General features: G+C 38.0%; 1 protein-coding gene across 2 annotated transcripts in view; it reads right to left on the bottom strand.

Moving 5' to 3' along the window:
• The window catches only part of epha4a (eph receptor A4a), a 110479-nt gene that overhangs the window by 53259 nt on the left and 41796 nt on the right, over window positions 1–15424 (bottom strand). For both annotated transcript variants that reach the window (XM_043702045.2, XM_043702044.2), the window contains exon 4: window positions 4535–4690. In XM_043702045.2, the coding sequence (XP_043557980.1) occupies window positions 4535–4690 (156 nt within the window). The remainder of the gene's footprint in view (window positions 1–4534; window positions 4691–15424) is intronic.

Genomic DNA, 15424 nt, shown 5'->3' with positions numbered 1-15424 from the left:
AATGGTTTTACATGCAAGTATCTTGCCACGGTGCTGCCATAACTTGTTACAGCACAATAAAAACACAGATAGAATCACTAATTGCAGGTCTGCAACTGCTAACTTGTGGGTTTATTTTCTTATACATACAATTTTTAATCACAATGTTTAATCCTTCATGTTTACTTTAAATGGATTAACAGCTACATTAAAGTGTACTGACATGACCTGAACCAAAATGCATTAAGCAGTGCTGTAGAAGTAGCTGAAATATAGTTTCCTGGTTTACTTTGAATGAATAGGGATACTGTTTGCAAATATATCGTCTACCAGGAATCAATCCAAACTTGATGTAATATAACAATCTGTAAAAATAAGACTTAACCCTGGTTCAAGAACTTGCATTTCTATAGTGCCTTTCACAACTTCAAGGATATCATAAAGCTCTATGCAGCCAATTTCTGAAATGTAGTCATTCTTGGAAAAGTAATGACTGAGTTGCATGCATTAATTTGCCCTTAAGATTCAGATGCTAGTTGTTTAGAGCTCTGGCCAATCTTAAGTTAGCTGAACACAGCTTAAGTAGTGGGAGGCAACTACAATTGGACATGATGCTCCCTGCTTAGGGCAAGTAATAGCACAACTTGCGATTACCATGATGGTAAGTGAATATGGACAGTCAGAGATTAGAGGTCTGACAGGTCTGTAAATGAATACATAACCAAATAATCTACCATCATTCAATTGCCTAGTTTTGTGTTGTTTGATTTGGAAATGGTACCTTAATTGCCATTAACTGTGGTAAAGTAAGATATGAATGGAAGATTTTAGGGAGGTGGGGGTCTTAAAAATGAAGAAAATAATAACATTATGCAAATCCTACTCCTTCACATTTGGTCTATCCATTATCTTTCTCCATTGATCATACAGTGGAGAAAGAGTTTGCAGGACTCAAAGTTTGGAATTATACAGAGAAGAAAAATCAATTTAAGAAAAGCTTTCTGATTTCTATGTCTTTTAAAAGTGGTGTTGAAATGCAGAGTATCCAAGTTTAGTTTTGAAAGGGGTTTAAATGAAGGACTTCAGAAACTCTTTAATTTCATCACTTCTGACCAACATCCTAAAAGTACTCAATGATGGGCTGATATGGCTAGCCCAAGCAACTGATAAATCTTGTCAACCATGAAAGCAGAAAGGCACATTTGTGAAAATGGATGATCGTAAACAAGAGAAATCAGTTACTTTATTACCCTTAAAGGATTTTTTAAAAATCTTTCTTGACACATCCACATATCATCAGCCCTAATAGATTTCTTTCAACAGGTATGGAAAGTGTGTAGTTTGCTGGAGGCCAGTTTATTCAAGTGGTGGTACTCCGATTACATTATCTGTTAGCAAAGGTTTCCTTGGCATTGCACCATTTATCATTCAACATGAGAAGTAGATTTACACTTAATGCTTCATTCCAATGGAAAAGGGTAATGTACTTCTTTCCAAACCTCTGTTGACAAATATTTTCTGCATTATATCTTGCAGCCCATTAGCAACCCCAAACTTGGCTTGGAGCAAGTTGATTTTTGACCATTTTGCTATAAATGTCACAATTTTGAACAATCTTGCAGTGAAGTTATTATACAAGGCTGCAGAAGTGAGTTCCAAAGGGCATGGACTACGTGAAAGGTCAGCGATGATGGAAGATAGAAACAATGTAGTGTCAGGAGAGCAAAGGGCAAAAGTAAGATTGCAAACAATAAACTTCCTATAACAGACAGAGTTCAGAAATTATCTTTTAGGAAAATAAAATTTTATAGTTAATAAAATTAGAATGGAAAATTACAACAGAAAGAGCTTGAAATCAATGAAATAGACTCTCTATAGCATCTAATCAGCACTTCACAAAGGCCCTTGTGGATTTTAACTCTGAACTGAGCTCCAAACCGAACTTGTCCATCATAAAGCCTGACTAATTCCAGCTCAATAATATTGTTCATCTTTTTTATTACCCCCTTCGTCCATTTCCCAGCGCCATATTCTATTCTTCCAAGGGTCCCCCAACTAGTTTTCCAACTTCGCATTTTTATAAACTTGATCTCATTCAAATCTCTGTACCCCATGTCTTCTTTGTAGAGGTTGCACCTACCTGTTACACTTACATTCCTTCCCCCCGCCCCCTGAATCAATCTGTTCAGAGATGTCATTTCATACCTCTGCAGCAGTTGGGGCTTAAACCTGGGCCTCCTGGCTGAGACTTAGGGACACCACCACCATGCCACAAGACCACTTCCTATTATATTAGTTCAATTGTCTGCCAATATTTTCTTTCCAGGCTTGCCAGTAAAATAATGACAAGGTGGACAAGAGTGAAGTTTTTAGTACGATAATAAGTAACTCCGTGACAACCAATGCCATTTTTAAAAAAAAATCTTCATTTGGGTTTACTGAAACATTAGAGGAGTACCCCTTTGAAATTTTTTCTTGATAAACATACAGATTCTTTTAATTCTAGTAAAATTTGAAACAATATAGATGTATGGTACATTTACAGAATTTAATTTTGTACCCACATTAGCTTTACATTGCTTTTTTGCACATATTCTCAGTTCCCTTTTCTGAAAGTCTAGGCTGAAAAATCATGGAAACATTGAGATTTCTTAAAATCAACTATTTTGCGTAAGAGTTCCCAGAGTACAAAACCATAATTGAAAAATCCAAGGGATGTATAAAAGAGTTAACTGATAAGAAAGTTGTGTTTGTGAACGTTACGTTAAGGAACAGTTGCAATGTTTGAACACTGCAAAGAATCATTTAAATTAACACTGCATCAGTGAAGGTCATGTCTTTTCTGCATTCAGTTGAAAATGTGATTAAAACATAACATTATATTGTACAGTCTATTATTTGGTATTGCCAACACATTTCCAAACTATTTGATAGGCTGATACCTTTCCATTCTACTGTGATAACTATATTAATTTTAATAAAATGAAATTTAATCAGTATCGAGATTTAACTACTGCACAAACCATGTTCATTTTTTGATGTGTACCTATCCAGTCAGAGTAAACAAGCAGCAGTTACTTTAACAAACTTATTTTAGTGAATAACAAAATCCTAACTTCTTAATTAATCCACAAAAAACTTTCAGTAAAATCAAACCGCTTTACTTTTAAAAATAAAATTCCGTTGGTACAGGAAATTTTTTGCATTAAAAATGACACATTTTGTCAAAGATTTTCCCCTTGCACTCATCAAGACAATTTGTATGAAATACCTAAACAAAGGAAAATGACATTTCTATTGTATGACAGGTGTAGCAAGTGAACTCGGTTTGTACAGGCTAATGCATCAGTTAATGACGACTGACAATGAAGTGCCAAGTTTTGTTTACATTTTAACAAGGCAAATTGACCAATTGGGAGAAAGTGAGGACTGCAGATGCTGGAGATCAGAGTTGAAAAATGTGTTGCTGGAAAAGCGCAGCAGGTCAGGCAGCATCAAAGGAGCAGGAGATTCAGCCCGAAACGTTGATTCTCCTGCTCCTTTGATGCTGCCTGACCTGCTGCACTTTTCCAGCAACAGATTTTTCAAATTGATCAATCGGTCAAGGCATTGCCTAAGAAATGAACCAGAGAATGGCTGTCACCTATATCAAACTATTTCTGCAGGAGGTAATTGGTACTGAATTTCCATTTCCAGAGTCCAAGTTAGTGTCTCCATTTTGGATAACAATCCCATGCTTTATCTTGTTGGTATTTTTGAAATTTCTAATAGCCAACAATTTCATTTGAGGGAAGTAACGATCTGGTTATTTGTACATTATTATTAACACATGCACAATTGAGACTTAACTGCTGGTGTCTCCTTCTGGCTGAATTCATCATCGCTGTCTTGTACCTCAGCATCTATACTTGACTATTCCAGCTCTGATTATTGATGCCTTTCCTGTCTCCATGTGATTAATACTTTAGTCAATAGCACAACAGGGATCCTAAAAAGGATGGCCTTTCAAAATGCATCACACTAAGTATGCAGCTCTATCAACTAATCAAGAATTGTTACCTACCATGACCTTGAACTCCTATCCCTTAATAGTTCTTCCTCGCTTTCCTGAAAGCGCTCTCATATTCTTGGCTATCTCCAATAGATCTTGAACCACTACTGCTCAGCAGTCTAATTCCTCCACTTACCTTTTTCCTTGAATTGAGAGATTAAATACAATGCAGTTTCCCTACTTTACTCCTATTACTCTAGTAACACTTAAATGTTGACTGTTGGCATTTCGTTTTAAACTAAATGCTGGGTGATACATATGCTGTTTATTTTAGCTGTACAATGTAATGTGCCAGCATTCTGTTTTGTTGTCAAAGGATGAAAATCATCTCAGATTCATGTACCATTAAGGCACAACTGTTCATTCATTTTTTTTAGATGTTTAATGTATCATTGCACATTTATTACATAAAGATTGCTTTGTTGTTAGAATTGTAGGTGAAATAAAGGACCTAATTGCACTTCAATAAACAAACAATTGAGACAAAATGAAAATTAGACTCACTTGTACAGGGCATAGACAAGGGATCGTTTTCAGCTCTGAAGTACCCCCTTTCACAGGTGCAGGATGTGGAAGCTTCCTGAGTGGAAGAGCTATGGGGTGGACATTTCGAGCAGCTTGGATCTGTCGACAAAGCCTTGTAGTATCCAACTTTACAAGCTGGAAGAAAGAATGAAGTGTCACTGTGTTATTTACATAGCTTTATATGGAACCTCCTCGTAACATTTTGAAGTCTCTACAGTGGGATAACACTTGACTTTTAATGGAAGAGAAATGGAGTGTTAATGTAAATAACCAGAGGAGTAAAAGGATGGATTTCAAAACATTTACATGCCATGAGATTTTGTGTCTCAGATGTAATGGTTCTGCTGGTCTGAATGTCATCATTTTGTCATCACAAGACTATGTTTCTCCTAAAACAGGCAGTGGTTTGAACGAGAGTGAAAAGAGGGATTTAAAATCTTTATGTCACCTGAAGGTTATAAGCTCACCTCTTGTTACTTATCATCCTTGCTAGTTACAAAATTATCAAGAGTAGTAATTGGGGCAATAAACTTCTTCCGACTGCAGAAAAACCGATTAACCAAAACTATCAATCTCCCCCAGCTCTAGCTTCAAATCTGTAACAGAGGTGACTAAGATTTATGGAATTAGCGCTGTTGCATAAGGTTGCAAGATGCTTTTGGCTATAGTTCAGCAGCTTCAGGATTTTATTGAGAGAAAAAAAAATCAAGAATCACAGCTAAGTATAAAGGTCAAAGCCCTCCCTCCACATCAAATAATGCTAACCCAAAGCAATGCCAGAAACAAGTAATAACAGCCCAAATGGGCAAGGGAGCCTGTCAGATTAAACAAATGGAGACTGTGAAGTACATTGTCCTGTGAACACTGAGCATTCCACTGCACTGATTGTAACAGCTGTATCGAAACACTAGAGTTACAGTTGCCCATCCATTCCTCATTTGGTTAGTTTTCAAGAAAATAATGCAGAAGCGTAAGTTGATATATGAAAATCTCATATGTCAAATATTTAAAATATGAACTAAATATTGTGTGTCCTACTGTTAACTACTGTGACCAAGACTCTGAAGGCAAACTTTATTCATTTATCTCTTATATATCATGATCGTTAGCAAGCGTAAATTAAACATACACAAGTATATACAATTGGGGATAAAAAGTTATTGTTCTAATTCTAATTGAAATATTTCCTTAATGAATGGAAAGTAAGATAAAACAAAGTACAAATACTGCAATTTGAAATCTGAAGGCTGAGGACACACAGCAAATGAGTCAGCATCGTTCAAGGGAAAAACCACAATAAATGTCTCTGACTATGATCAGAACCACTCACAGGTGCTGTTTGACCTGCAGCATATTTCCAGTATTTTCTACTTCAAATAGTGATAACATGCTTGTCATAAGAGAAATTAAAAGTCCAAACTAACATATTTCTTAGGGAGACATCGGCTCTGTCTATATTCTAAAAGTATGTGTGCTGGTTTGTTGTTTTAATAAAATGCATCGTAGATTACTGAAGAACTGGGGCAGATTCTGAAGAATAAAGTCATTCTTATAAAAACATGAGATATTCGGATTGCCTTAGGACAATATTGTTGTATGGCAGCTCACTATGTTATATCATCAGCTGTTCTAAATGAAGGTTGCTGCCACCATTGTTCTTTAAGTCCTTGGTCTAGTCTGTTACAGACAAATAACTTCCTGGTCTCATTGGAAGAGTCTCTTGTAGTTGACAAAATGTAGTTTATTGCATGTGAGCAACTAGTTAGAGGTTACATTGCAACAATAGCAGTTATGTCAGGAGAAGTACCATATATTAGGTCTCAGTCCTTCAAGATTGTAAGATGTTCTGCCCACAAGTCCATATGACATCAGTGTAATAGGTGCCTTTATAGCATTTCTCAGTATTAACTCTTTCAGATCCATAAATAACAAATACAAATGTAGAAAATCAGGGTGAAATCTTTCCAGCCCCTGAACACATGTGGACAAAGTTAGGAAAATTTAGCGAGATCAGCAAATATTAATTCTAGTCATCGTGAAAAATGTCTGATTCCACCTCATGTTTTGAACAACAAGATAAGAATCTCTCTAGTGAGTAACAAGAAGCCCACTTGCATGCTGTTACATAGAACATAGAACAGTATAGCATAGTACAAGCCCTTCAGCCCTCGATGTTGTGCTGACCTTTTATTCTACTCTAAGATCAAACTAACCTACGGATCTTACATTTTACTATCATCCATGTGTCTATCCAGGGGTCGTTTAAATGTCCCTAATGCATCTGACTCTACTACCACTGCTGACAGTGCATTCCACACATCCACTATTCTCTGTGTAAAGAACCTACCTCTGACATCTCCCCTAAACCTTCCGCCAATTACCTTAAAATTATGCCCCTTTGTGATAGACATTTCCATCATGGGAAAATGCCTCTGTTTATCCACTTTATCAATGCCTCTCATCATTTTGTACATCTCCATCAAGTCACCTCTCATCCTTCTTCACTCCAATGAGAACAACCCTAGCTCCCTCAACCTTTCTTCATAAGACATGTCCTCCAGTCCAGGCAGCATCCCAGTAAACCTCCTCTGCACCCTCTCTAAAGCTTCCGCATCCTTCCTATAATGGGGTTACCAGCAGTGAACACAATATTCCAAGAATGGTCTAACCAAGGTTTTAAAGAGCTACAGCATAACCTCATGGCTCGTAAAACTCAATCCCTCTGCAACTGAAAGCAAACCCACCATACGCCTTCTTAACAACCCTATCAACTTGTGTAGCAACTCTGAGGTATCTATCAATGTGGACCCCAAGATTCCTCTGTTCCTCCACACTGCCAAGAATCCTGTCTTTAACCCTGTAATATGCATTCAAATTCAACTTTCCAAAGTAAATCACTTCACACTTTTGCAGATTGAACTCTATCTGACACTTCTCAGCCCAGTTCTGCATCCTGTCATTGTCCAAGTACCCAAGCTTGTCTGATTGATCTGCAATTTCCCATTCTACAAGTACTGGATTTACCCCACATTTATGATATGGAAGCTAGTGCAGGTACCTGACAACTCCAGTTTGCCATGCACTTCTTCAGCCTCCAACTTAGCCAGCAGTCACCAACATCTCAGAGCACACTCCATTGGCAGGCCACATTTCTCCTCCTCCCCCCACAATGATTAGCATCAGATGTGTACAAGCCTCACGAGGTCATCATGATGCATCACCAACCCACCCACAATACAGTTTTACACTTCATTGCTGCACTTTGTAGCACACTAGCACCTTTCATTGTAATGCTGCTGCCAGGACACTTTGCTGCACAGGGGCAAGCATCCATCAAAATGAAGACAAGGCTGCATCTCAGGGCTGCTCATGACATTTATGCCTTGTCTTTTGCCTTACCTTTTCTCTAACTGCCAGAATTTAGACACACACAGTCTTCTGCCTTGCCTTGCGACAAACTGGGTAGTTTGTCTTGGTTGTCAGCAGTCAGTCAAGGAGGTGGACAGGGTTGCAGAGGGGCCAATAATCGTGATGAAGACTAATTTGTTATGCAAGGATGGGAATTGACAAAGCATTGCAGGACATGGGGGTGTGATGGACAATGGTGACCTGGGAGAGCAGCTGCAATCTTCCAAGGATGAAGATGAGGATGTTGAATCTGAGGAACATCACCTTCTGCATGATAGAGTGCTGCAGCAACAAGCGTTACAAGTCAGACAGGACTAAATTGATACCTAGTTCCAGTAGATGAGAGCTGGGTAAAATGATCACTCACTGACTTTAAATGTGTCAGTGCTCAAACAGCAAGCAGTTATGCTCCCAGAGGCAAATGCAGCCTTTCTTTGCTTTTGATGTTGCAGAAAAAGAGTGAGCATTTTCAACTGCTTGCAGGCTTCCTAGATTAGACAATGAGAAGATTTTAGGTTACATTTGGTGTTAAGGTCAGAGTAGCACTCCTTTAGACAGGGTTTGAAGATGGTATGATGTTGAAGGTGGTTAATCTGTGTCGCTTGAATTTTTATAGCTGCAGTTAAATGGCTGCCAATCGGACAGCTGATGATATAAAATAGTAATTGTGAGCTTGTATTTGCAATAAAACATCAGCTGTGCCACAAGTGTGCCTTTCGAATAGTTTCTCTCTGTTCCCCTCCCATTATGTACACAGTGAAGGGAGTTCCTGGTTGGCAGATTTATGCTTTAAAACAACGCCAGTGTCAGGAATCCTGGGAGGTCCTATCTGCGGCAAGTACATCCACCATTACCAAGCAGAACAGAGCATGCGTAGGGTGGCATAGAGACATGGTGCATACCTAATCAGGCAAACTGCAGCGATCAGCATAACTCAAAGGGCTCATGGAAAGAAAATCTCAAAACTGACACGGAGCCAATTCCTGATAAAATTTAGCTCTCGGTACATAACCCGATAACAAAGAAAGAAAAATATTCCCCAGTTATGATCATTCCAGGGACACACTGACTTAGTCACCCTATAACTTTTACAGATGGAAAGTCAGAATTTGTCAGTCACATCTTTGAATGCAGACAGGCAACTGAAATCATAGAATTCAAATTTGTTACAAAAACCTCTATCTTGAACAGGTGTTCAGTAGTTGGCATTTTGCAATATTAGTCACTGGACAACCAACAGAATTGGCTTATTACCCCACTCAGGTGTAATGTAGCCAAGTTGCTCGGCTACAAAATTACCTGTAATCTGTTATCTCAGTATAGTCAAGAACCTGAACCTTTTTGGCATGTTGATTGTAAAATTATAATCAAATTAGGCATTTGTTCACCTGTCAAAACATTCATAACGTTAGAATGAAGAAATTCAACATACAATTAAGTATCATGTTATATGCATACCAAGGATAATGCACTTCCTTGAATAGGCTGCCTTGGGAATTTCCTTGATAATTTTTTTAACGTAATAGACTGGGTAGCATTCTCATTATCTTCCTTCAACAAGTGTTCAATTTAAGCAATGACTTAAACATGAATCATCAGCATTTGTGATTATAATGTTGGATCAGATGAGACATAACCACCTCTGAAGAGTTCAACGGCCATCACCAGAGAGGCATCCAGACACAGAAGATGAAGAAGTTACTAGTTTGTAAAGAAGGATTTTATTATTGGCTTGCTTCAACAAAGTGGTTGAATGAAGAGTGTGGAGTTGGTCTCGAAGACGAGGGCTGCATTGGCCCCTGCATAGTTGACGTGGCAGAGCTTCCAGCAGCAAAGGGCAGGTGGGCATGTATGATGTGCTGCAATTGCATAGGCAGCTGTCAGACGCACTAACCTCTCACAGTCTGACGGAACAGAACTGGAGAGCACTAAGCTATGAATTTTTGATTGCCATAAATATGAACGGTAGTATAAATGAATACAACCTAAATTCAACATTTAGATTGAAACTGAAAAATCCAAACATTCACCAAGACGTTTGATATATTGACCAGGAACATTAACTTTCTTCTCTTGCCCCTGATGCGGCTAGACCTAAGTGTTTCCAACACTGTCTGTTTTCCTTCCAGAATCGGCAATGTTTTGCTTTTATGTTTTTAGTTTTGTTTTCTGGAGAATCCAATGCTTAAACATGATTGGATATTGAACCGCTCAGCTACTCCAAAGCAAAATCAGTCTATCAGTTTGTTCAGTAGTCACAGGGACAATTTTCAGAGATGATCTCAGCCAATGCTTTATATTTAAGATTGATGAGAAAAGTGTGTGTGGGAGACATTGCGATCATAAGATTGTTTTTTTGTTTTAAAAGAAAAAACGGAAATTGGGATGATTTTAAGTAGTGGGATTAATGAGGCTTGCTAGAATTTAGGCAGTCTGTTTGCTAATGTAAATAGGTCTTGCTTAACAAGTATAGAAGCTCATGATCAGGGCAGTTTGAGGTAGAACCGCACATTTCAGCCGTTTAAAAAATATGAAAGCATTTTCAAGCTTTAAACTATTCTCTCCTGTTCTGGCACATTGGCAAAAATAAACAGAAGCTAAATATAAAATAGTTTTCATTCATAAAGCATTATCTATTAATATTATGTATTAACAAGGAGTTATAATGATCTTGCACTTGCAACAAGAGAATCATTTACATGACTGTTCAAACAATGACAAGCAAAGAAAGCACAGATCTAAATCTTAAAAGCTGGCTAGTCTGCCTGAGATTATCCCTGATCTTTTAAGTCATACTGATCCTTAAAAACCATTTAAGTCCCAAACTCAGCTAGCAGATGGGATCAACCCAAGCAGCTAGGGAAACAAAGAACTGTTATTATTCAAAGATCTAGTCAGGACTGCTGTCAGCCTGTGTCCACAAGAGATCATCATACTGCATTTTTATTTTTTCTAAATCGCACAGATTCAAATGTGATGTTTGATGTGCACTAATGTAACTGTGAGAAGGTAAATAGTGAGAGGCTGAAGGTCCAAGTAAAATGAATGCTCATTATAAGTAATTTGCCTATTTCTCAGGAGTTTTATGTAAAATATTTTCCCTGTTGCACAAGTGAACAAAAAAAACCCGATATATAGGCTAATCTTTTCTCACTTAAAAGTCTGCTTGCTTGACACGAAAGGTTAAATATGCTGTACCCTTCCACACTTAACTAAAATCAAACAAAAAATAGTATTAGGTCACTCACTGAGTATGCAAATTACAGCACAAGGGACTTTTTCTTGTGTAATTGATGGTTAAAATAATAGACCTTGTATATTTTATTCTAAAAGTTAACAATCGTGATAATGAATTATCCTTCAGCAAACAATGTGATACTTCCAATTTAGAAACCTTAAATCTATACACTGACATTGTTTTATACCTCAGCCAAACTATTTATATTTAAAACACTAAGAACTGGAATTAATCACATTGAGATTGATACGTTAGCATTATGATTGGTGCCACAGCGTGGTAAAAGCCACATTACAGCTGTAATTTTCAAGAACAGGAATGATGTTAAGTGTGCGTAGACAATGAGATATGTGGGCATTTTATCATGAATATCCCAATTAGGAAAGTCTCTATGTATAAACGCTTAGGGAGACTGACCTACATAATGTGGCAGCAAAATCAATAGATCCAAATGTCCACGCACAGAAAATTCTGCAGAATTCAACAAATAAAGATGCAAAAATTAATTCAAGATGGAAACTTTACTGACATCTCACATCTATGCAACAGCATAGGGGGTCTTTGGGATAATTACAAAACAATATCTGCCATAAACAGAGTCAAGTTCTCAGATAATTCATCACCTTTGGAAAAGGACGTGGAAGAGTATTTTTTTTAAATGAAGGTGTTCTCTCAATTGTAACCAACTTTTAAAATTTAATGTTTCTGCTCAAACTGGCATGCCATTACTGAATGAAAAGATTTGACATAATTCTGAACAGCTGTAAATTATAGAGATTTTCCATACCATGTAGTTATCTAAAACCCATCATTTTCTTCAGGTAATTTGAGATGAAACAAAAATTCAACTCAACATCTCCTGCAATTTTAATCAGTGTAATTATCTAACTCCAAATTAAATGAAAATCTTTCTAAAATGCACTGAATTTAAATCTAATTTTCTGTTAAGCACGCAAAGAAGAAAAGCCTGGCATAAAATAGTTTATAATGTACTATTGTCAACTATGATTGATGTAGTAACTAAATGGCATGCAATTTTAAATATGTATATACCTGTAGACAATGGAAGTCCCTGTCAGTGAAAATGGCTTGAAATTTTTGTAGATGTTATTTGCAGTTATTAAGGTAAGGGGCATCAGTTTTGAGGAACCCTTTTCATGAAATGTCAACATCAAGCACTCCTTATGAATGTAGGGTAAGCCTCCCTTAATCTACCTCAACAATGCACTCTGCTCCTGCAAAATCACCTCCTACTGCTAAGTGTGACATTTCCATTACCAATACCAGCCATCTTTGTGTTATCTCTGATTGAGACATGTAATAGTGCACCAATTAATGCAAAAATTTCACAGTTTTATATGATGGCCTTACACCAAACACCAGGCTGAGAACAAATTCATTTCACTCATAAGCCTTAAAGCAGCAGCAGTTATATTTTTCTGTGGTCTGAATTTCACCACTATTTTCTCAGGTGAATAAACAGCAAATCCATTCTTAAGAAAATCATTTTGAGAAATTAGAGTTTAACTGTAGTTTTCAAAACGTTACAGCAGAACAGGTTAACTACTTTGAGGTTTCTGTTCTAAGTCACTCTTAACTGATATTTGAAATCTTCTGATTTTTTTTCACCTTAAGGCCAAATAAGGATATATTTTGTTTGGCAAGTTTACATAGCTTTCTGTATTAAAGCAACTCCCTGGGAATGGGCCCCTGGCCAATATCGCCAGCAGGTAAATTCCAATTCTATGATAATCCTTTGATTTATACTGTGCTGACTGAAACAACTTTATCTGCCTTCCTAAAGAGTTCATTAACCACCCCAGCGCACCACCCCTCATGTTATGTGATGAGTTGTTTCACTGTTTCCCAACTGTGTGCCTGTAATCTCCTTTGCTGATAATAAAGTATCCTAAAAATTACAACTAAAAATTCTTCCACAATGACACTGCTTCCAATTGCACAAATACTGCACAAGTAATTGCACAAACCAACTGTAAAACCATTCAAAAGGATCCTGTTAGATGATAACATTGAACTGAAACTCAATTAAAAATATTTTCCATTCTCCTCCACACACTTTACTTGGCTTATGACCATTTTCTGAAAAAAATTCAGTACCATTCTCACCTTGTTTTCTAACTATATATAGCTCTCCGTCTATCATACATCTCTGAGTGCATCTGTGAACACCATATGGCTTTGTATGCAAGATGACTGTGCTGAATTTAAGACCATAAGACATAGGAGTGGAGGTAAGGCCATTCGGCCCATCGAGTCCACTCCGCCATTCAATCATGGCTGATGCGCATTTCAGCTCCACTTACCAGCGTTCTCCCCGTAGCCCTTAATTCCTCTAGACAACAAGAATCTATCAATCTCGGCCTTGAAGACATTTAGCGTCCCGGCTTCCACTGCACTCCGTGGCAATGAATTCCACAGGTCCACCACTCTCTGGCTGAAGAAATGTCTCCGCATTTCTGTTCTGAAATGACCCCCTCTAATTCTAAGGCTGTGTCCATGGGTCCTAGTCTCCTCGTCTAACGGAAACAATTTCCTACCATCCACCTTTTCCAAGTCATGTATTATTTTGTACGTCTCTATTAAGTCTCCCCTTAATCTTCTAAACTCCAACGAATACAATCCCAGTATCCTTAGCCGTTCCTCATATGTTAGACCTGTCATTCCAGGGATCATCCGTGTGAATCTCCGCTGGACACGTTCCAGTGCCAGTATGTCCTTCCTGAGGTGTGGGGACCAAAACTGGTCACAGTACTCCAAATGGGGCCTAACCAGAGCTTTATAAAGTCTTAGTAGTACATCTCTGCTTTTATATTCCAACCCTCTTGAGATAAGAGACAACATTGCATTCGCTTTCTTAATCACGGACTCAACCTGCATGTTTACCTTGAGAGAATCCTCGACTAGCACTCCCAGATCCCTTTGTGCTTTGGCTTTATTAATTTTCTCACCATTTAGAAAGTAGTCTATGCTTTTATTCTTTTTGCCAAAGTGCAAGATCTCGCACTTGCTCACATTAAATTCCATCAGCCATTTCCTGGACCACTCTCCAAACCTGTCTAGATCCTTCTGTAGCCTCCCCACTTCCTCAGTACTACCTGCCTGTCCACCTAACTTCGTATCATCGGCAAACTTCGCTAGAATGCCCCCGGTTCCCTCATCCAAATCATTAATATATAATGCGAACAGCTGTGGCCCCAGCACCGAACCCTGCGGGACACCGCTTGTCACCGGCTGCCATTCTGAAAAAGAACCTTTTATCCCAACTCTCTGCCTTCTGTTAGACAGCCAATCCTCAATCCATCCCAGCAGCTCACCTCGAACACCATGGGCCCTCACCTTGCTCAGCAGCCTCCCGTGTGGCACCTTATCAAAGGCCTTTTGAAAGTCTAGATAGACCACATCCACTGGGTTTCCCTGGTCTAACCTACTTGTTACCTCTTCAAAAAATTCCAACAGGTTTGTCAGGCATGACCTCCCTTTACTAAATCCATGTTGACTTGTTCTAATCAGACTCTGCTCTTCCAAGAATTTAGAAACCTCATCCTTAATGATGGATTCTAGAATTTTACTAACAACCGAGGTTAAGCTGATTGGCCTATAATTTTCCATCTTTTGCCTTGATCCTTTCTTGAACAAGGGGGTTACAACAGCCATCTTCCAATCATCCGGGACCTTTTCTGACTCCAGTGACTCTTGAAAGATCTCAACCAATGCCTCTGCTATTTCCTCAGCCACCTCTCTCAGAACGAGGGTGTATCCCATCAGGGCCAGGAGATTTATCAATTTTAAGACTTTTTAACTTTTCTAGCACTATCTCTTTCGTAATGGCAACCATACTCAACTCAGCCCCGTGACACCCTTTAATTTTTGGGATATTACTCATGTCTTCCATTGTGAAGACTGACGCAAAGTACTTGTTAAGTTCTCCTGCTATTTCCTTATCTCCCATCACTAGGCTTCCTGCATCAGTTTGAAGTGGCCCAATGTCTACTTTTGCCTGTCGTTTGTTTCTTATGTACTGAAAGAAACTTTTACTATTATTTCTAATATTACTGGCTAGGTGCAAGCTTTAAAAAATGTACTTTTGTAAGGATAATTTGCAGTTAGATAAAATATTAATTTTATATTGCCACATTATTTAAAAATATTTTTAAATCTGAGAAACGTATTCATCTTCTTGATTTATGTGAATTTGTTGTTGA

Source organism: Chiloscyllium plagiosum, unplaced genomic scaffold, assembly GCF_037043375.1.
Source record: "Chiloscyllium plagiosum isolate Xiang-an unplaced genomic scaffold, Cpla_swu_hap1 HiC_scaffold_13, whole genome shotgun sequence".
Lineage (NCBI taxonomy): Eukaryota > Metazoa > Chordata > Chondrichthyes > Orectolobiformes > Hemiscylliidae > Chiloscyllium > Chiloscyllium plagiosum.
Note: the sequence above shows the minus strand (reverse complement) of the source record. Positions and strands in the feature narration are given on the sequence as shown.